Source organism: Rhinopithecus roxellana, chromosome 14 (assembly GCF_007565055.1).
Source record: "Rhinopithecus roxellana isolate Shanxi Qingling chromosome 14, ASM756505v1, whole genome shotgun sequence".
Lineage (NCBI taxonomy): Eukaryota > Metazoa > Chordata > Mammalia > Primates > Cercopithecidae > Rhinopithecus > Rhinopithecus roxellana.
In genome coordinates, this window is record NC_044562.1 from 134,704,918 (window position 1) to 134,726,793 (window position 21,876).

Genomic DNA, 21,876 nt, shown 5'->3' on the forward strand with positions numbered 1-21,876 from the left:
GGGAGCTGAAAGACCCACTCTCAAGATGCCCCACTCAAATACTGGCTATTGTCTGGGAACTCAGATGGCCTGAGGGCTGGGAGTCTGGTTCTGTCCTGGTAGTTCTCTCCACAGGCTATGTGGGCTTCCTTACAACATGGTGACAAGGCTCTAGAATGACCATCTCAAGAGAAATGGAAGATACCAGTTGCTTAGGCCTTAGCCTTAAGAAACAGGTACAGCATGATTTCCACTGTTTTCTATTAGTTAAGTAGTCCTAGAGCCCAGAATCAAGGAAGAACACATAGACTCCATCTCTAAGTGGAAAGAGTGTTGAAGAGTTTGTAGACTTATTTGAAACCTGCCACAACGTGTAACCCCAAAGCCTACCCAAGCGCTGGATTATTTCGTGAGTCTTCTGTACCTTCGGAGGGGAAAGAATGGCACACGATATATCATTGTTGTCCACATCCTTTGATCTGTGAACGATTCTCATATCAATGAGCAGTTGACAATGGAAAAGTCCTACTAAATTGACTTCACCCTAAAATGAGATCACTGGGTCTATTAACTCCAAGCTTCACTTGGTATTGATACCACCACATGTTATTGTCTATGTTATAGTTTACCTTATCCATACATCTCTATGGAAAGGCTTTCTTTTATCTTGATGTTTCCCTCCAATTTCATACAAGTGAAATAACTAATGGTTAATTTATTGTGCCCTCTGCATCTAGTCATCATGGAAAAAGTTAGCATTTGTCATGCTTGTTGTCAGTTAACCTTCTTTTTCCAGAAAAGAAGCCAAATCCTATTATGGTAAAGTGTTCACTCTCCTCTCTAGATATTGGGATTTTTTAGTTAGAGAGTATATTTTAAATTAGAGAGTATATTTGATTTTATGTTAAAGTAAGTTCAAGATCACTTGTTCTAGAGGAAGGACAAGAAACAAATTTGAATTTCTATTAAGTCATTTTATTATATTTACTTTCTGTAAGGCAAATTTGTGCTCTCTTTTAATAGGCATAAAATTTCCACATGATCGTAATATAAAAGTCTACTATTTAAAAGGTTTGAGTTCAATTTTATTCAAATAGGGGATAATTATTTTAAAGTATTTAATATATTTTTATGTATAGCCTTAGCATAATTGATAAAATGTTTAATAATAAGGTAACAGGGATAAAAGTTGTAGTTACTTCCAAAAGCACTAACATCTGCTTGCCTTAATATTTTAGTTGCCTGATTCCTATAAGTTACAGAAGAACTCTAATTCAGTATCCTATTTACTTCTGAGAAATAACAGACATGATATATATATATATATGTATTTATGTTTCTTCATTATATATCAGATTAATGGTATTTAACAATGAGAATTTAGTAAAATATAAAATTCTACCCAGAATAGGATTCTGTCTCTTTAAATATGAAAAACTTCTAAATAAATTTCATATCAGCCAAAATTCCTTTTGACTCAAATTCATCTGAACTGTCTTTGATTTATGATTATGGTGGCCATGCAAACTAATTTGACATGCATAATATGCACGGCAGTAGTGAAAGCAGAAGTTCAGCAATTCCACTGAAAATTGTACTACTTGCACTGCTATATCTGCTTCTGAATTATGGTACTTGGAATTTTGTGCCCTTAAGGAACTGTTTGTTTTTCCAGACTGGCTAATGCATCAGGAACTTGGCTTCAGATAATTATTATTAAGCAAATACCCTGACACCTTTTCTATGGGATTTATCAGAGCTGTGAAATTAATTGAAAATTGAGTATATGTGACAAATGGGAAAAGCCCCAGGAGTTTTTGTTTGTTTCAATTCAGGAAAATGCAAACATGCAGCTTTTAGCAGAGGAGCCATGAGTGTCAGACTTTGCTTTGCTGGGACAGCCTTGAGCACACCCCTGGGTTACTGACCTAGGGCAACACAGCCTGTGTGGCTATGTGAGTCCACTGGCCTCATCTTCAAAGACCGTATTTGGGCAGTTTAACACTTCACATTGCACATTACCCAAGGCCTACTTAGGTTCTGAGGGGCATAAATAGCTCACACGCATGTGTAACTAACTTGTAATGTTAGTTTTATCTACCCAGCGCTGGTAGAGTAGCTGACACTCAGTGGGACCTGAGCACCTATTAGGATGAACTGCCTTACCTTCATATATTCTGTTTTTCAGAATTAGGAAACATCTCAGAGAGTGAAGATTGACTGCATATCTCTAACAGAGCCTGATTTAAGATAAGATTTGTGAGTTTGGTAGAAAATCCTATGAAGTTTTTTCGTTTTACTGTTGACCGAAGACCATACCCTGTACGGTGACCCTTATTCAGAATTTTTATCAGAAACCTAGGGCCCCTGAACATGAGTATATAAATTCTGATGCAGGCCTGTACCCTATCGGGGATTTCATGTGCTCACAGTACAGCTACGTTCCTCTCAAAGAGACGTCATCGCTAAGGAACAATGTTTTAAAAACAAATACCAGTGCAAATTAATTAGAAACAGGGGACTGCCTGACATTAGGAACTCTGCATTCAGACTGTAGATCTCTCAAAAGTACATTTAGAGACATCTGGTCAGGATGAAGCAGTGTGCTCACACTGCAATGAACCTTTTTTGTGCGAAATTCTAGTTAGTGACAAACAACATATAAAAAGAGACCTCCAAAAAGGCACACTCAGGCTCAGAAACAAGCCGAACAACTCCACAGAGCAGGAACAGCATAGAAATGCTGAGTGGGTTGCAGGGTGGAGCCACAGGCTAGCAGGCTCCAGGTTTTGAAGCAGTCAGGCAGTGTTGGAGACCACTCCATGGGGTAAAGGAGACCGCAAGTGTCTCACTGATTCAGGGGATCCGCACCTGGCCTGCAGCCAGGAGAAGAGGTAAGCTGCCCCACCTTTGCACTCCCCGTGAAAGGAAGCTGGAAACCTTCTGCTGACCTGTTGCCTGGACCTGGGGCCTTGTCCCTGGTTGTGGACAGAGGAAAGTGTAAAGGACAGTACTAACCAGCTTGTGGTGCAGAGGTGAGCCACGTTACCTGCTGGCCCAGTGACTGAGTTCACTGTAGCACTAAAATAGCTGGCTGGCAGGAGCCCCAATATGCAATTATAAAATTGAATGTAGATTAAATCCTTTTACTCAAAATGAGCCTGCAAATCCAAATTCCAAAACACATGAATAAATCTTGTGCTAAGAAAACCAAAACCCAACTATCAGAATATAATTGAATGAAATGAATTACTAAAAACAGTTTAATAAAACTTTAAAATAGATATACTTAGGATTCTCAATGAGATGATTGAGACAAACTTCCACTTTAAAATATCAAGAAATTATGAAACAAAAATAGGTGGACATTTTCTTAAAGATCAGATAGATAAAAACAACCAATTAGAAATCTTAAAAATTCAAAATATAGACACCAAAAACTGAAATCTCAATAAATTGAATAAACTCTTCACTGGACACAGTTGAAGAAAAGACTAATAGATTGGAAGATAGTAATAATACAGGAATTCACCCAGAATAGAGTATATAGAGATTACATTTTACATGAAGGGAAATTAGTGCATATGGAAGCTAGACTGAAAAACTCCAAGATATATGTGTCTAATAAATTAGAGTTCTGTCAGGAGAGAGTGGAGGGAATGGTACAGAATAATACCAAGCTTTTCAGAATTAAAGATAATTGTGAAGATTTGATAAGTGCATTCAAATATTAATATCTAGCAGGATAAAGATAAATTTCTACCTAGACACGTAAGAGGCAAGCTGCAGAGCATCAAGAATAAAGAGAAATCTTGCCTGTAATTCCAGCACTCTGGGAGGCCAAGGCAGGAGAATCACTTGAACCCAGGAGTTTGAGACCAACCTGGGCAACAAAGTGAGATCCCATCTCTATAAATAAATAAACAAACAAACAAACAAATAAATAAGGAAAAAAAAGAGAAACCTTAAAAAGCTGCCAGAGAGAAAAGAGTGATAATCTACAAAAAAAAATGACAACAGTTCTTCATCAGCAACAAACAATTAAAGAAAGATGTGGAGTAAATATTTTCAAAATGCCAAGGGAAAATAAACAGTCAACCTAAAATTTTTCCCAAGGAAGACAATAAAAAATAAGTTTATTTACATAAGAATTTCCCACACACAATCCTCACTAAAAGAAAATTTAAAAGGCATATGCCAGCAAGAAGAAAAACATATTCAGAAAGTAGCCATGGGAATCGAAAGCGAATGGCAGACACCAAAATTAATGACATATGTTGGTAAATTTAATTAATTAACCATTTTTAAAAGTCAGTATTTTTTGTTGTTTAAGCTAAAGCTACAACTCAACATAGCACATACAAGATGGAGGGGTGAGAAAGAGTCTTCAATAGGCAGGTAGGGTTGGCCACACTGTATTTGGGAGGATAGAAATACTAGATAGGTTTAGACTTTGTTGGGAATTTTCAGTAAGTAAGACATATCTCTCTTTTTTTTTTTTGACAGGGCCTGTGCTCTGTCACCCAGGCTGGAGTGCAGTGATGCGGTCTCCGCTCATTGGAACCTCTGCTTTCCAGGCTCCAGCCATTTGCCCATCTCAGCCTCCCAAGCAGCTCGGACTACAGGCACACGCAACTGCACCCAGCTAATTTTTGTATTTTTTGTAGAGATGGGGTTTTGCTACGTTGCCCAGGCTAGTCTTGAAGTCCTCAGTTCAAGTGGTCTGCCCACCTCAGCCTCCCAAAGTGCTTGGATTACAGGCATGAGCCACAGCACCCAGCTGTCAATAAGACATATCTTTTAACAATTTAGAGTAATAATTAAAATTATAGAAATGCAATCTATAGCTGCCAAGTCATAGGAGGAAAAAAAGTAGAAATATAAAAGCAATCAGTCCAGCAAGAGGCAAAAGAACAAAAATGAAGCAAAGATGTTTTTTAGAAAACACAAAACAAGATGGTAGAAATAAGTTCAAATATATCTATTATTAATTGTAACAAATGAAAACTGATTAAATTCACCTATTAAAATGAAAAGGTTATCCCACCTGCTAAACATTTTTTAATGCAGCTATATCCTGCTTTCTGGAAACACACCTAAAATAAAACTTTTCAGGAAGTTTGAAAATGAAGGAATGGAAGAAGTATGTATACCAAGCAAATTTTAACAAAAAGAAAACTCCTTCATGATTAAGTGGAAAAAAAGTTTAGAAATAGAAGAAAATTTCCTTGACCTGATAAAGGCTATCACAAACTTTCTAGAAACATCATTCTTAGTGGTAAAAATTAAAGTATGTCCAACAAAGTCAAAATAAGAAAAAGATACTCTTCACTTCAATTCAGTATTATACTAGAAGTCATCAATGCAATGATCAGAAAAAAATATATGAGTTATAAGAGTTGGAAAAGTAAATAGGAAAGAGTCTCTCTCTCTTTTTTTTTATTTATTTTATTTTATTTTATTATTATTATTATTTTTTTATATTATAACATTTTATTAATCCTGTTTTTTGAGCATTTAGTATTTACGGCAAAAACAAACTCTATCCTAATATAAGTCAAAATTTCCAGGTTTGATTATGTGACTGAAGCCTATATATGCCCATAGTTTTCTTTATTTTAGAATTTTATTGCGTTCACTTTTTTTTTTTTTTTTTTTTTTTATTATACTTTAAGTTCTAGGGTACATGTGCATAACGTGCAGGTTTGTTACATATGTATACTTATGCCATGTTGGTGTGCTGCGCCCATCAACTCATCAGCACCCATCAATTCATCATTTACATCATGTATAACTCCCCAATGCAATCCCTCCCTCCTCCCCCCTCCCCCCTCCCCATGTTAGGCCCCAGTGCGTGATGTTCCCCTTCCCGAGTCCAAGTGATCTCATTGTTCAGTTCCCACCTATGAGTGAGAACATGCGGTGTTTGGTTTTCTCTTCTTGTGATAGTTTGCTAAGAATGATGGTTTCCAGCTGCATCCATGTCCCTACAAAGGACGCAAACTCATCCTTTTTTATGGCTGCATAGTATTCCATGGTGTATATGTGCCACATTTTCTTAATCCAGTCTGTCACAGATGGACATTTGGGTTGATTCCAAGTCTTTGCTATTGTGAATAGTGCCGCAATAAACATACGTGTGCATGTGTCTTTGTAGTAGAATAATTTATAATCCTTTGGGTATATACCCAGTAGTGGGATGGCTGGGTCATATGGTACATCTAGTTCTAGATCCTTGAGGAATTGCCATACTGTTTTCCATAATGGTTGAACTAGTTTACAATCCCACCAACAGTGTAAAAGTGTTCCTATTTCTCCACATCCTCTCCAACACCTGTTGTTTCCTGACTTCTTAATGATTGCCATTCTAACTGGTGTGAGATGGTATCTCATTGTGGTTTTGATTTGCATTTCTCTGATGGCAAGTGACGATGAGCATTTTTTCATGTGTCTGTTGGCTGTATGAATATCTTCTTTTGAGAAATGTCTGTTCATATCCTTTCCCCACTTTTTGATGGGGTTGTTTGTTTTTTTCTCGTATATTTGTTTGAGTTCTTTGTAGATTCTGGATATTAGCCCTTTGTCAGATGAGTAGGTTGCAAAAATTTTCTCCCATTCTGTAGGTTGCCTGTTCACTCTGATGGTAGTTTCTTTTGCTGTGCAAAAGCTCTTTAGTTTAATGAGATCCCATTTGTCAATTTTTGCTTTTGCTGCCGTTGCTTTTGGTGTTTTAGACATGAAGTCCTTGCCCATGCCTATGTCCTGAATGGTACTACCTAGATTTTCTTCTAGGGTTTTTATGGTATTAGGTCTAACATTTAAGTCTCTAATCCATCTTGAATTAATCTTCGTATAAGGGGTAAGGAAAGGATCCAGTTTCAGCTTTCTACTTATGGCTAGCCAATTTTCCCAGCACCATTTATTAAATAGGGAATCCTTTCCCCATTTCTTGTTTCTCTCAGGTTTGTCAAAGATCAGATGGCTGTAGATGTGCGGTATTATTTCTGAGGACTCTGTTCTGTTCCATTGGTCTATATCTCTGTTTTGGTACCAGTACCATGCTGTTTTGGTTACTGTAGCCTTGTAGTATAGTTTGAAGTCAGGTAGCGTGATGCCTCCAGCTTTGTCCTTTTGACTTAGGATTGTCTTGGCAATGCGGGCTCTTTTTTGGTTCCATATGAACTTTAAAGCAGTTTTTTCCAATTCTGTGAAGAAACTCATTGGTAGCTTGATGGGGATGGCATTGAATCTATAAATAACCTTGGGGAGTATGGCCATTTTCACGATATTGATTCTTCCTATCCATGAGCATGGTATGTTCTTCCATTTGTTTGTGTCCTCTTTGATTTCACTGAGCAGTGGTTTGTAGTTCTCCTTGAAGAGGTCCTTTACATCCCTTGTAAGCTGGATTCCTAGGTATTTTATTCTCTTTGAAGCAATTGTGAATGGAAGTTCATTCCTGATTTGGCTCTCTGCTTGTCTGTTACTGGTGTATAAGAATGCTTGTGATTTTTGCACATTAATTTTCTATCCTGAGACTTTGCTGAAGTTGCTTATCAGCTTAAGGAGATTTTGGGCTGAGACGATGGGGTTTTCTAAATATACAATCATGTCATCTGCAAACAGGGACAATTTGACTTCTTCTTTTCCTAACTGGATACCCTTGATTTCTTTCTCTTGCCTGATTGCCCTAGCCAGAACTTCCAACACTATGTTGAATAGGAGTGGTGAGAGAGGGCATCCCTGTCTTGTGCTGGTTTTCAAAGGGAATTTTTCCAGTTTTTGCCCATTCAGTATGATATTAGCTGTGGGTTTGTCATAAATGGCTCTTATTATTTTGAGATACGTTCCATCAATACCGAATTTATTGAGCGTTTTTAGCATGAAGGGCTGTTGAATTTTGTCAAAAGCCTTTTCTGCATCTATTGAGACAATCATGTGGTTCTTGTCTTTGGTTCTGTTTATATGCTGGATTACGTTTATTGATTTGCGAATGTTGAACCAGCCTTGCATCCCGGGGATGAAGCCCACTTGATCATGGTGGATAAGCTTTTTGATGTGCTGCTGAATCCGGTTTGCCAGTATTTTATTGAGAATTTTTGCATCAATGTTCATCAGGGATATTGGTCTAAAATTCTCTTTTTTTGTTGTGTCTCTGCCAGGCTTTGGTATCAGGATGAAGTTGGCCTCATAAAATCAGTTAGGGAGGATTCCCTCTTTTTCTATTGATTGGAATAGTTTCAGAAGGAATGGTACCAGCTCCTCCTTGTACCTCTGGTAGAATTCAGCTGTGAATCCATCTGGTCCTGGACTTTTTTTGGTGGGTAGGCTATTAATTGTTGCCTCAATTTCAGAGCCTGCTATTGGTCTATTCAGGGATTCAACTTCTTCCTGGTTTAGCCTTGGGAGAGTGTAAGTGTCCAGGAAATTATCCATTTCTTCTAGATTTTCTAGTTGATTTGCGTAGAGGCGTTTATAGTATTCTCTGATGGTAGTTTGTATTTCTGTGGGGTCAGTGGTGATATCCCCTTTATCATTTTTTATTGCATCTATTTGATTCCTCTCTCTTCTCTTCTTTATTAGCCTTGCTAGCGGTCTGTCAATTTTGTTGATCTTTTCAAAGAACCAACTCCTGGATTCATTGATTTTTTGGAGGGTTTTTTGTGTCTCTATCTCCTTCAGTTTGGCTCTGATCTTAGTTATTTCTTGCCTTCTGCTAGCTTTTGAATGTGTTTGCTCTTGCCTCTCTAGTTCTTTTAATTGTGATGTTAGAGTGTCAATTTTAGATTTTTCCTGCTTTCTCTTGTGGGCATTTAGTGCTATAAATTTCCCTCTACACACTGCTTTAAATGTGTCCCAGAGATTCTGGTATGTTGTATCTTTGTTCTCATTGGTTTCAAAGAACATCTTTATTTCTGCTTTCATTTCGTTATGTACCCAGTAGTCATTCAGGAGCAGGTTGTTCAGTTTCCATGTAGTTGAGCGGTTTTGATTGAGTTTCTTAGTCCTGAGTTCTAGTTTGATTGCACTGTGGTCTGAGAGACAGTTTGTTATAATTTCTGTTCTTTTACATTTGCTGAGGAGTGCTTTACTTCCAATTATGTGGTCAATTTTGGAATAAGTGCGATGTGGTGCTGAGAAGAATGTATATTCTGTTGATTTGGGGTGGAGAGTTCTATAGATGTCTATTAGGTCCACTTGGTGCAGAGATGAGTTCAATTCCTGGATATCCTTGTTAACTTTCTGTCTCGTTGATCTGTCTAATGTTGACAGCGGAGTGTTGAAGTCTCCCATTATTATTGTATGGGAGTCTAAGTCTCTTTGTAAGTCCCTAAGGACTTGCTTTATGAATCTGGGTGCTCCTGTATTGGGTGCATATATATTTAGGAGAGTTAGCTCTTCCTGTTGAATTGATCCCTTTACCATTATGTAATGGCCTTCTTTGTCTCTTTTGATTTTTGATGGTTTAAAGTCTGTTTTATCAGAGACAAGGATTGCAACCCCTGCTTTTTTTTGTTCTCCATTTGCTTGGTAGATCTTCCTCCATCCCTTTATTTTGAGCCTATGTATGTCTCTGCATGTGAGATGGGTCTCCTGAATACAGCAGACTGATGGGTCTTGACTCTTTATCCAGTTTGCCAGTCTGTGTCTTTTAATTGGAGCATTTAGTCCATTAACATTTAAGGTTAATATTGTTATGTGTGAACTTGATCCTGCCATTATGATATTAACTGGTTATTTTGCTCGTTAGTTGATGCAGTTTCTTCCTAGCCTCGATGGTCTTTACATTTTGGCATGTTTTTGCGATGGCTGGTACCGGTTGTTCCTTTCCATGTTTAGTGCTTCCTTCAGGGTCTCTTGTAAGGCAGGCCTGGTGGTGACAAAATCTCTAAGCATTTGCTTATCTGTAAAGGATTTTATTTCTCCTTCACTTATGAAACTTAGTTTGGCTGGATATGAAATTCTGGGTTTAAAATTCTTTTCTTTAAGAACGTTGAATATTGGCCCCCACTCTCTTCTGGCTTGTAGAGTTTCTGCCGAGAGATCTGCTGTTAGTCTGATGGGCTTCCCTTTGTGGGTAACCCGACCTTTCTCTCTGGCTGCCCTTAAGATTTTTTCCTTCATTTCAACTTTGGTGAATCTGGCAATTACGTGTCTTGGAGTTGCTCTTCTGGAGGAGTATCTTTGTGGCGTTCTCTGTATTTCCTGAATTTGAATGTTGTCCTGCCCTACTAGGTTGGGGAAGTTCTCCTGGATGATTTCCTGAAGAGTGTTTTCCAACTTGGTTCCATTTTCCCCCTCACTTTCAGGCACCCCAATCAGGCGTAGATTTGGTCTTTTTACGTAATCCCATACTTCTTGCAGGCTTTGCTCATTTCTTTTTCTTCTTTTTTCTTTTGGTTTCTCTTCTCGCTTCATTTCATTCATTTGATCTTCAATCGCTGATACTCTTTCTTCCAGTTGATCGAGTCGGTTACTGAAGCTTGTGCATTTGTCACGTATTTCTCATGTCATGGTTTTCATCTCTGTCATTTCGTTTATGATCTTCTCTGCATTAATTAGTCTAGCTGTCAATTCTTCCACTCTTTTTTCAAGATTTTTAGTTTCTTTGCGCTGGGTACGTAATTCCTCCTTTAGCTCTGATAAGTTTGATGGACTGAAGCCTTCTTCTCTCCTCTCGTCCAAGTCATTCTCTGACCAGCTTTGATCCGTTGCTGGCGATGGGCTGCGCTCCTTTGCAGGGGGAGATGCGCTCTTATTTTTTGAATTTCCAGCTTTTCTGCCCTGCTTCTTCCCCATCTTTGTGGTTTTATCTGTCTCTGGTCTTTGATGGTGGTGACGTACTGATGGGGTTTTGGTATAGGTGTCCTTCCTGTTTGATAGTTTTCCTTCTGACAGTCAGAAGGACTGTCTGTTGGTCTGTTGGAGATTGCTTGAGGTCCACTCCAGACCCTGTTTGCCTGGGTATCAGCAGCAGAGGTTGCCGAAGATAGAATATTGCTGAACAGCGAGTGTACCTGTCTGATTCTTCCTTTGGAAGTTTCCTCTCAGGGGTGTACTCCACCCTGTGAGGTGTGGGGTGTCAGACTGCCCCTAGTGGGGGATTTCTCCCAGCTAGGCTACTCAGGGGTCAGGGACACACCTGAGCAGGCAGTCTGTCCGTTCTCAGATCTCAACCTCCGCGTTGGGAGATCCACGGCTCTCCCCAAAGCTGTCAGAGTCGTTCGCGTCTGCACCGGCTCCCGCTACTTCCTCTGTTGGTCTTCAGCTGTGCGCTGTCCCCAGAGGTGGAGACTACAGGGACAGGCAGGCTTCCTTGAGCTGCTGTGAGCTCCACCCAGTTCGAGCTTCCCAGGGGCTTTGTTTACCTACTTAAGCCTCAGCAATGGCGGGCGCCCCTCCCCCAGCCTCGGTGCTGCCTTGCGGATAGATCGCGGCAGACTGCTGTGTTAGCAGTGAGGGAGGCTTCGTGGGCGTGGGACCCTCCCGGCCAGGTGTGGGATATATTCTGGTGTGCCTGTATGCTTACAGCGCAGTATTGGGGTGGGAGTTACCCGATTTTCCAGGTGTTGTGTGTCTCAGTTCCCCTGGCTAGGAAAACGGATCCCCTTCCCCCTTGCGCTTCCAGGTGAGGCGATGCCTCGCCCTGCTTCAGCTCTCGCTGGTCAGGCTGCAGCAGCTGACCAGCACCGATTGTCCGGCACTCCCTAGTGAGATGACCCCAGTACCTCAGTTGAAAATGCAGAAATCACCGGTCTTCTGTGTCGCTCGCGCTGGGAGTTGGAGACTGGAGCTGTTCCTATTCGGCCATCTTGCTCCGCCCTCCGCGTTCACTTTTCTATTTATTTTATTTTTATTTTTATTATTTTTTTTTTGAGACGGAGTCTCGCTCTGTCACCCAGGCTGGAGTGCAGTGGCCGGATCTCAGCTCACTGCAAGCTCCGCCTCCTGGGTTTACGCCATTCTCCTGCCTCAGCCTCCCGAGTAGCTGGGACTACAGGCGCCCACCACCTCGCCCAGCTAGTTGTTTGTATTTTTTTAGTAGAGACGGGGTTTCACCATGTTAGCCAGGATGGTCTCAATCTCCTGACCTCGTGATCCGCCCATCTCGGCCTCCCAAAGTGCTGGGATTACAGGCTTGAGCCACCGCGCCCGGCCTTTTTTTTTTTTTTTAGACTTTATGACTTACACTAGGATTATAGGTGCAAGCCACTGTGCCTGGCCTAGACTGTACAATTTTCTACATAGAAAATCTGAAGAAATCTACAGATAAACTTTTACAACCCATAAAAGACTTTAGCAGGGTTTTAGATCAAAATCCAACAGTAGCATTGCAATACACTAGTAATAATGAATTATAAAAGACAAACATTCCATTCACTATGTCACAGAAGCTATAAGATACCTGGTGCTATGGTCTGAATGTTTGTTTCCCCCTCAAAATGCATGTGTTTAAATCTAACCCCCAAGGTGATATATTAGGATGTGGGGCCTTTGGGAGGTGATGAAGCCATGAGGGCAAAGCCCTCATGAACAGGATTAGTGTCCTCATAAAAGAGATCTGGAGAGCTCCATAGCCCCTTCCATTATGCAAAGACACAGTGAAAAGATGGTCATCTATGAACCAGGAAGTGGGCCTGCACCAGACACGAAATCTGCCGGCACCTTGATCTTAGACTTCCCGGCCTCCAGAACTGTGAGGAATAAATTTCTATTGTTCATAAGCCACCCAGTCTATGGTATTCTGTGATAGCAACCCAAACATACCAAAACACCTAGGGAAAAACTTAACCAAAATGTATAAGCTCACTATGGAGACACTTATAAAATTTGATTGAGGACATAAAATTAAACCTTAATAAATTAGAGACATACTGTGTTTATAGTTTAGAACAGATTTCAATTTTCTCCACAACAATGATTGATAAAACTGACTATCTTAAAATTAAAAATTTATGTCCAACAAAAACACCATAAATAAGTCAAAAAATAAACTATGGTTTGGAAAAGATACTTGCAATGCATATAATTAACTAAATTAATATTAGAATTTACAAATGAGGCCAGGCATGGTGGCTCATGCATGTAATCCCAGCATTTTGGGAGGCCAAAGCAAGAGGATCACTTGAGCCCAGGAGTTTGAGACAAGCCCGGGAACATAGTGGGAACTCATCTCTACAAAAAATTTAAAAACTAGTTAGGCATGGTGGTGCATACCTGTGGTCCCAGCTACTCAGGAGACTGAGGTGGGAGGATCACTTGAGCCCAGAACATCAAGGCTGCAGTGAGCTATGATTATGCCACTGCACTCCAGACTGGGTGACAAAGTGAGACTCTGTCTCAAAAAAAAAAAAAAAAAAAAAAAAAGAATTTACAAATGAATAAGAGAACAAAACAACTGAATAGAGACATGGGCAAAGGATATGCACAGGCAATTCACAGGAGAGGGAACCCAAATGAATAAACAGGAACAGAAGCTTAACCTCAAAAGAATGAGAATGAAAGTGAAATGAGATGCCATTTCACCTCCAACAGGTTGACAGACGTTAAAATGACTGAGAATCCTAAATGTTGGTAAGCAACAGAAACCCTCCTATTCTGCTAGTAAAAGTGTAAATTGGTAAAGGGCTTTGAAAAATATCTTAGTCGTATCTAGTGAATTTAATATTTTTACTTTGCTACTAATCAGAAATCCCGTTTGGGGTTATTCCTAAAGTAGCTCTACTGCAGGTGCACATGGAGTCATGCAGTAGGATCTTCACTGCCACATTGCAATAGTGAAAAAATGCAAACAACCGAAATGCCCATCAACAGGAGAGTGGCTGAATAAAGTGTGGTATGATTATATAATGGAATGCTCTTCACTAGTTAAAATGAATGAACAGATCTTTACATATTTCCATGGATAAGTCTCAAAAACGTAGTGTTGAGCAAAAATAACAAGTTTCAGAGCACTATTGTTAAAAACAAACAATATACTATATATTTTATGCATACCACATATTGTATGCATACATATGTAAGTAGTAATTACTAGAATGCATGAGAATGGTAGAACAGTGATTACAGGGTAGGGGTCACTTATAAAATTTGATTGAGGACATAAAATTAAACCTGAATAAATTAGAGACATGCCATGTTCATAGTTTGGAACAGATTTTAATTTTCTCCAAAATAAAGATTGATAAAACTGACTATCTTAAAGCAGGGAGGAAGAGAGAGAATTGGGGAAGGAGCTACAGGGAGCTTCAACTCTTTTGTAATGTTTTATTTCTTTAAAAACATAATGCTGATATGCCCAAAGCGAAAGATTTGTTAGAGCTCAGTAGTAGATAAAGGGGTTGTTATTTTATTGTTCTGTACATTTTTCTTTATGTTTGAAATATTTCACAGATTTTTTAAAGATAGTGAATTTTAAAGCCAAATAAAAATGTTTTGGGCATAATTTTAAAAGCCACATGTGAGTTATATCATATCCCCAAAATTGTTACTGAAAAAAGGGTTATTTTGCTTCACACCAACAAATATTTGTTGAGCCTTTGGTCCATGCGACACTCTGGGATACACTGGAGACCCAAATGGACCTGGTCTCTGCCTTCATAGGACTCTGAATCTCCAGGGAAGACAGACTCTGGGCAGGTAGGGAAGCCTGTCATTATTGGAGAAGTCCACAGACAGATGGGTTCGGATGGGTCCTGCCTGGAAAGTAGAGCCCAGCTGGCCTGGCAGCTCTGCTCAAACCAGATTACAACTGTGTTCTCCTGGGAGTATGACCTGGAAAATGAGAGGGGATGAGCAGTTGGCAGGGAGGCCAGAAGCTAAAAGGATAAGAGGCAGGGTCAGCCTCGAGGCAGGAGGGCTGTGATGGGGTGAGGGCTCAGAAGGCGTGGGGTAGAGAAGAGATGTACAGAGTCAAAGATGAAACTAGCTGGTGGCTGAAGGAGAAGGGAGGGGGTGCAAACAAATCAGGAATGCAGGGAGTGGATGGGTCACTTGAAAGGAGGCACTTGACTTCCAACTGCTGCAAGGGGACCTGATAACCTGCCCCCAGCACTGCATAGGACGTAGAATTACCCTGGAGACTCTGCTCCCCCAGGCAGTCAACTCTAGCTGACTTGGATTGACCTGGTGGAAGGACAGGACTTTATGGGAAGCATGGGGCACTCCAAGAAATGCTACCGCTGCCACAGCTCCTGGGGTGCTGTAAGCAACAGCTTCAAGCTAGCTTAGAAGTCCGCCTTGTCTTGGGGTGACAGACCATTTCTGAGTACATAGACCTCTTCCACGTTCTCTAATGGTTGCTGGACTTCTGACCAAATAAAGAGTACCTAGCCTATTTCAATCAAGCACAGCCCACGGTGTGATTTCTTCCATGCTGTCCCATCCAGGCTCTATGAAGGGCCAGGGGTCTCCCAGGGTTTCTCTGAGCCCATCTGTTTGGCCTTTCCTTGGTTTGGTGAGGCCGAGCTGTGTGGTAGAGCCTGCCTTTTCCCTATCACTGCAACTCTGGAAGATAAACCTAACAGTACTCGAGGGGTAGCAAGGACAGTGGTGTGAGGAGTATGGACACCCAGCACAATCAACTGCGTTAGATCCCGGTTCTGCCACTAACTAACTACATCACCTCATGTGGAACACTTACCCTCTCTTGTGCCTCAGTTTCCTCTTCTGTAAGTGGGGATAATCACGGCACCATCTCATAGGATTAAAATAGTTACTACATGGAAAATGCATGGGATTACTCCTGGCACACAGGAAGTGCCAGATCAGCATTGGCCGTCATCATCGTTTATTACATAACTTGAGTCTCCATTCCTTGCTACCAAAAGAACCAGTTATACAGAAAAATAATATTTTTATTTTCTGTTTTGTTTTGCAGCAAAAGTTATGTTATTCCTTTGCAGTGCAGCTGCCCTGTAGATTTTGAGTTCTATATCACTTTGATTCAGTCTCATCAAGCCTTTGCTATTGAGCCAACATCAGGTAAGGAGTGTGAAGATTTCAGGTTTCCTGGCTCACGCCTGTAATCCCAGCACTTTGGGAGGCCGAGGCGGGCAGATCACGAGATCAGGAGATCGAGACCATCCTGGCTAGCACAGTGAAACCCTGTCTCTACTAAAAATATAAAAAATTAGCCGGGTGTAGTGGCGGGCGCCTGTAGTCCCAGCTGCTCTGGAGGCTGAGGCAGGAGAATGGTGTGAACCCGGGAGGCGGAGCCTGCAGTGAGCAGAGATCACGCCACTGCACTCTAGCCTGGGCGACAGAGCGAGACTCCATCTCAAAAAAAAAAAGATTTCAAGTTTCCAATTTCTTTTGAGTTCTCGGGTCAAAGAGAGGATTTGAAAAGTAGGTGTCCAGTTCTAAAAACAAGAATAAGCTGCACTCAAAAGTTATGTTTTCAAGCACATAACAGTAATGAATTTTACGCATAACTGACATGATGTAAAATGGAATTGGACACGTCAGAAAAATGACACTTTGGGATCATTTGTATCATGCAGATAATTTTTAACAATGTTCAGGTAAGTTTCTTCCAAGATCGAAACTTAAAATCAGAAATTGATCCATTTCCATTCTAAGTTCGGCTCCTGGTGCATCCTTGGTTTTGTATCCACCTTATAATTTGATTTCAGATAAAATAGGAATCTTCTTTCTTCCAGAGCTTTTAGAATCTTAGTGAAGGGTCTGATGAATTTGTCTCATTTGTAGTGTGGACAGTGTGTTTTTGCATGCCCCAGAGGACACAGATCGCTAGGCTGCTAAGGACATTTGAAAGTGAGATTTTACGCCTAAAGTAATCTCTGCTTCCCAGTTCCTATCTCTTGATATTTAGGTTTGGGATTCAAGTATCCGTCCACAGTGGTCTACTGTGGTCTACTGTGGACAGAGATTTAAAATTGTTAAATTTAAACAATTTAACAATTGCTAAAATGGTTTTAAGTCTACGTATTCATTTGTTTACAACTCTTTCAGTACTGCAAGTACACATTGTGTCCGACAAATGAGTGTTTAAAGCAGAAACTGTGAATTAATTCTAAATTGTGAAATGTACATAGATTATTTTCTAGAGGACCAGGAGCCATTCTGAGATTTTTTTAAAATATAAGGTAACCACTGTTTACATTGCAAAAAAACAGGACTTGATTCTCTTTTCAGAGAGAAAAGGCTTATTATTTTCAGCTGTGTGGGCCTAAAAAAGAGGGGAAAATAAGTGGTCACTAAAATTATACTAAACAAGATAATATTTCAGATGTTAAGTATAGTTGATATTCTCACAGTAGGTTTCCTGTGGGTCCCTGCCCCTCTGATGGTCCGTAATTCTGTTAAGTTCCATGGGCAGAAGGGACCACTACAATTTCTGAGCAGTCATGATGGGAGCTGTTTTAGACAGGTCAGTGTGCAGGTTTACAGGTATGACTGAGGTGGGTACAGACAGGAGTCCAGGAATTCGTGGTGTTGGAATGAACTCACGTAGCACTTGAGATCTTGAAGTGAGCTAACATCAGTAACCAGGAAAAGGAAGAAAAACTTGATAGCTTATGGCCTAGCCATACTTCTCTAAAAAACAGTGACCTAAGACTCAGAATATTAATTTACCCAGAGGGTTTTGAAACACAACATATTCAAAATCAGGGTAGTACGTAGATCATAAAATACAGCATTAAGCAGAATTGACTGACAACTATGTATGACACACTTAAAAAAATCATGCAGGCCTTTCCCCCAGTGCTCGGATTATAAAATGCAGAGCCACATAATTCAGACAAATGCATGATACATGAGATACTTTGTCTGATTCATCAGATGAGAGTTTGTGGTTGTTTTGGTAATTTATTTATTACTTAATATTTTGAATTTGTCCTTTAAGTGAAATTAAATTGAATGTACCAGTTTGGAGTTGAGAGAGAGGGGAGTGCTAGGGACATACACTTGGGTGTCACTGGGTGTTGTACATTTATTTGTACAGCCATGGGACTGGACGTGAGGTCACCTTGGGAGTGAATGTGGATAGAGAAGTGGACCAAGGACCACTCAGACACTCAGAGGACAGCAAGGGGAAGTGGATCCAGGAACAAAGAAAGACCAAGGAAGAAAATCAGGAAAGTGCAGTGCAAAAGAAGAGAATGAAGGAAAGAAGGAAAGAAGCCCGGCCAGCCAGGGCTCTTGATCTTGGGGATCCGACTTTTGCTGGTTTGAATGACCTGCATTGTGTGGATGGTGCTGCTGATGTGGCATTCCAAACTGGTCTCATGGGCTCTGCCCTTCAGCCTCCTCAGTAGCTATTTTATGAATCTCAGGCCATCGTTGCTCCACCAGTCTCAGGAACGTTCTTGGTTTGGTTCCCACTTTGATGATGTATCAGTACATCTTTGGCTGTTACACTTTTGAGGTTCCAGAACTTCACCTGCAGTGAAGAAAGCCTTGGCTGCCTGGAGAGTGAGTGCAGCTCTGACGATCTTTGTGCTCACTGGGCTGCTGACTTGCCAGGTATTTGGCTTGACTCGGAGGCCATACAGCTGGACAGTCATGGATGGCTTTTTGGCCACAAGGCATTATTGCCTCCGTTTTACAAACTGGGTTCAGATAGACTAAGAAACTGGGCTAATTTTACACAGTTAGCATGTGTATTTGTAGACACTGTTTCAAGCACGTGTTTGATAACTGATTTCTAAAAGACTTGGGACATCCGTAGTCTGCTAGCTTATGAAGCCATATCTTCTCTAGGAACTAGAAGCGTCATCTGCGCATACCTTCCAGGCATGTTATGCTCAAGTTTGCCAAATGAAAACACAATTTGAATCAAGCTATTAAAAATTCTATTTATAAGGTATGCCCTCAACTTGAACTCAACTGGCCATTGTTAAGATGCTGTTGTGCCCTGTAGTTGTCAAAAGCTGGACCTGCTGTTGTTGGGGCCAAGATATTCCTGAGACTGGAGAAAATGAATAAAAGATTTTATGACCTTCCTGTACTGCTGACCAGAAATCATATGCAACCAAAACTTCAAGAACACTCTGTTGATAATTTTGGAAGAGCCAGCAATACATGACTTTGGCCAAGATTTTTTTTTTCCGTGAACTCTGAAGAGAAGTATTGACCAAGATCTTATTAGCGTCGGAGATCAGGCAAATGGCACAAAAAAATTGTTGAACTTGTCTACTTATCACTATTTTGTGATCCTGGACATTCCCTTGTTGTCACTTGTGCTAAGGAAGAATTCATTTAACTCATATAAATGGTAAATTATAGCATTAAATGGCTGGCTAAGCAAGACTTCCTTGGGGGCTGTTGCTTAGAGTTCTTATATAAAGTTTCATTAAGTTCATTCTCTCTTTTTTAATTATAAGAAATATATAAGCCACTTACAAATAATTTTATATTTTGCATTTTCTTCTGAAATGCACATTTTTTTACAACTTTATATCAGTTTGGGAATAAACCCAGAGCCTCTGCCCTTGCTTTGGCCTCAAACCACTTTTTGGTTCTAGACATTACCTGGGGGCCACCAATCCAACAGGAAGCACCTTCTAGCAAAGAACAAATTCCCATCCTCCAGCATGAGCACAAAGACACCAAGAGCAGGGTAACCTGCCTGTCGAGGTTCAACCACTCTCATGCAGCACCTGCTCTGGGCAGCCTGTCTGGACTTGCCCATAGTCCAATCATGCCATCTCAGCTGGGCTCAGCCATACTCCTGGCTGTACCTGCCACTGTGCTGTCCACACACCAGCATTTACCCACTCACATTTCAAAAGGGAGCATGTGCCGGTTCCTTTTTGCCTTTTTTCTCCAAAGGCCCATTGGCCCCTGGCTGAGGTAGTTTATCACATAATAAGCCCTCCCTGCAGGGTCCAGCAGCCTTTGTGAATCCAGGGCAGAGCCATTACATCCACAGGGGATAATGATGAGGGGAGGTTTCGCCTGCTTCTCCTCCCTGCCTCACTGTACTCCTGCGGACAGGTGAGACAAAGAACCCCAAACCCCAGCACAAACTGTGCAGGGGACAGATCAGGATTGTCAAGGGGAGGGTAAGACTGGATCTCCAGCACACAGCGCAGGCCCCCATAAAATGCTTCTTGCTGGTAGTTAGGACCACGGTGAACAGCCTCATCTCAGAAAACATATACTGGCTGTATGACTGCTTACAGAAATGACAACATGCAGGTCTTTGGCAAGGTTCACTTCCAACAAGTAATGGAAATTAGTGAGATAACCAGCAAAGGGCCTCTGATAATGATAGCCTTCCGGGTCAGCAAATGGAGGAACAGCCAGGGGCCATATGCAGGGTTGGAAAAGAGTCCTCATGAGAGGTAAAATCGAGAGATCAAACCTTTAAAAGATTTTCCAAGGCACCAAACCCAATAGTGAGGAAGGGGAGAATAATTAGGGATAGTTAATATATGAGATGCAAATGAGTTCCCTAGCTTTTAGAGGATGTAGGTAATTAATGACACACTGAAGAAGTCAGGAAAAGCTAGACAGACAGGTGGCAATTTTCTATCACATTGGTAGCAATAGTCAGTTTTACCTGGTGCTCAATATACCCTTGATGGGTGTCTGGTTGCACACAGCATGGCTGGCGTGATGTTCATAATTGCTTCTATTTACTGATTGTTAGCCACATGCCAGGTGCTGTGCTAAGCACATCACATGCACTATCTCATTGAATTCCATAACCCTGTCCAAGAGGACCATTTGATGGGCTGTCATTCTGGGCTGGTTGAGCTCAGTTGACCACAGCAGCAGTCAGTGAACTTGACCCAGAGGACAATGCCTGTACTTTAATGAAACTCTTACCTCACACCTCTACTGCCCATACAGAAGTACTTGTTCCAGCAAAGCCAGGAAGAAGTCAGAGATGGTTTGGCCCAGTCTCTCACCCTGCTGGGAAAGCCAGTCTTCCAGGAGGCTGGAAGAGAATGCGGCTTTCATGAAAGACAGCAGGCACTTCTGCGGGTCCCACAACGCTGGTCTGGGGTAGGTGCCATGCCAGAAAACAGGCAACAGCAACAACGGGAAAAAAAGAGCCACTCCAGGTGTAAATAAGTATAGAAGAAATGAGGTTCAGCAAATACAAATATTCCTTTAAAAATGTCTTTATAGAAAATGAAATGTGTTTATTATTTAAAAATTAAAACACTGAAGAAAAGTACCAAATCCTAGTTGAAAAAACATTACCAAGAATCTCACCACTCCAGAAATAACTATCATGAACATTTAACTATCCCTGCAGATACCTCTCTGTGCTTATGTACAAAGAGGAGAAAGAGGAAGGCTGGAAGCATGCAATGATGCAGGGACACAGAATACTACAAGAAAACTTGGGTCATATGATATGTAAAAATGCTGTTACTTGATATTGACTGAAGAAAAACAAGTGAAGCTAAAAGGAATTGGTGAACTTCCTTGGTATATGCAATATTCATTCCTAAAATGTGTTGCTGAAATTAAGAAAAGAGATAATGAGAGCATTAAGAGGTCAGAGCCACTGTCTTCTTCATCTGTGTGCCTCATCTTCAGCTGGAATCTTGGCCATGGAAAATGGGAAACAGCATGCATGTACTCTCTCCCTTCCCTGTTGGAACTCCCAGCTTTGTCTTACCCTTCTATGTTGTCTATAGCATTTATATTCTCTTCTGTGACCATGAATGCCGTAGCTGTTTAGTTTCTATTGAAATGGAGCCACAGATTTCACCTCTATTCTTCATTCCATGTTCTTTACATTCCCAAATTCTTCACTTGGGTTTTTCTGGCTGTCTGGATGCTGTCACCTAGTGGCGTGTTAACCAGAGGCTCCTGGGGCTGCATGCCTGAGTGCTCGCATGTTTGACAGTGTCTCTCTGCTATCTGCAATCTTGAAAGACAACCTGGTGAGGTATAACAGTCTTGGTTTCC

The 21,876-nt window shown here is 40.9% G+C and overlaps 1 protein-coding gene across 1 annotated transcript in view; it reads left to right on the top strand.

Annotated features, from left to right (window-relative positions):
- The window catches only part of CFAP221 (cilia and flagella associated protein 221), a 131,175-nt gene that overhangs the window by 36,786 nt on the left and 72,513 nt on the right, over positions 1-21,876 (top strand). The window contains exon 7 of the mRNA XM_030916565.1: positions 15,860-15,963. Coding sequence (XP_030772425.1) covers positions 15,860-15,963 — 104 coding nt within the window. The remainder of the gene's footprint in view (positions 1-15,859; positions 15,964-21,876) is intronic.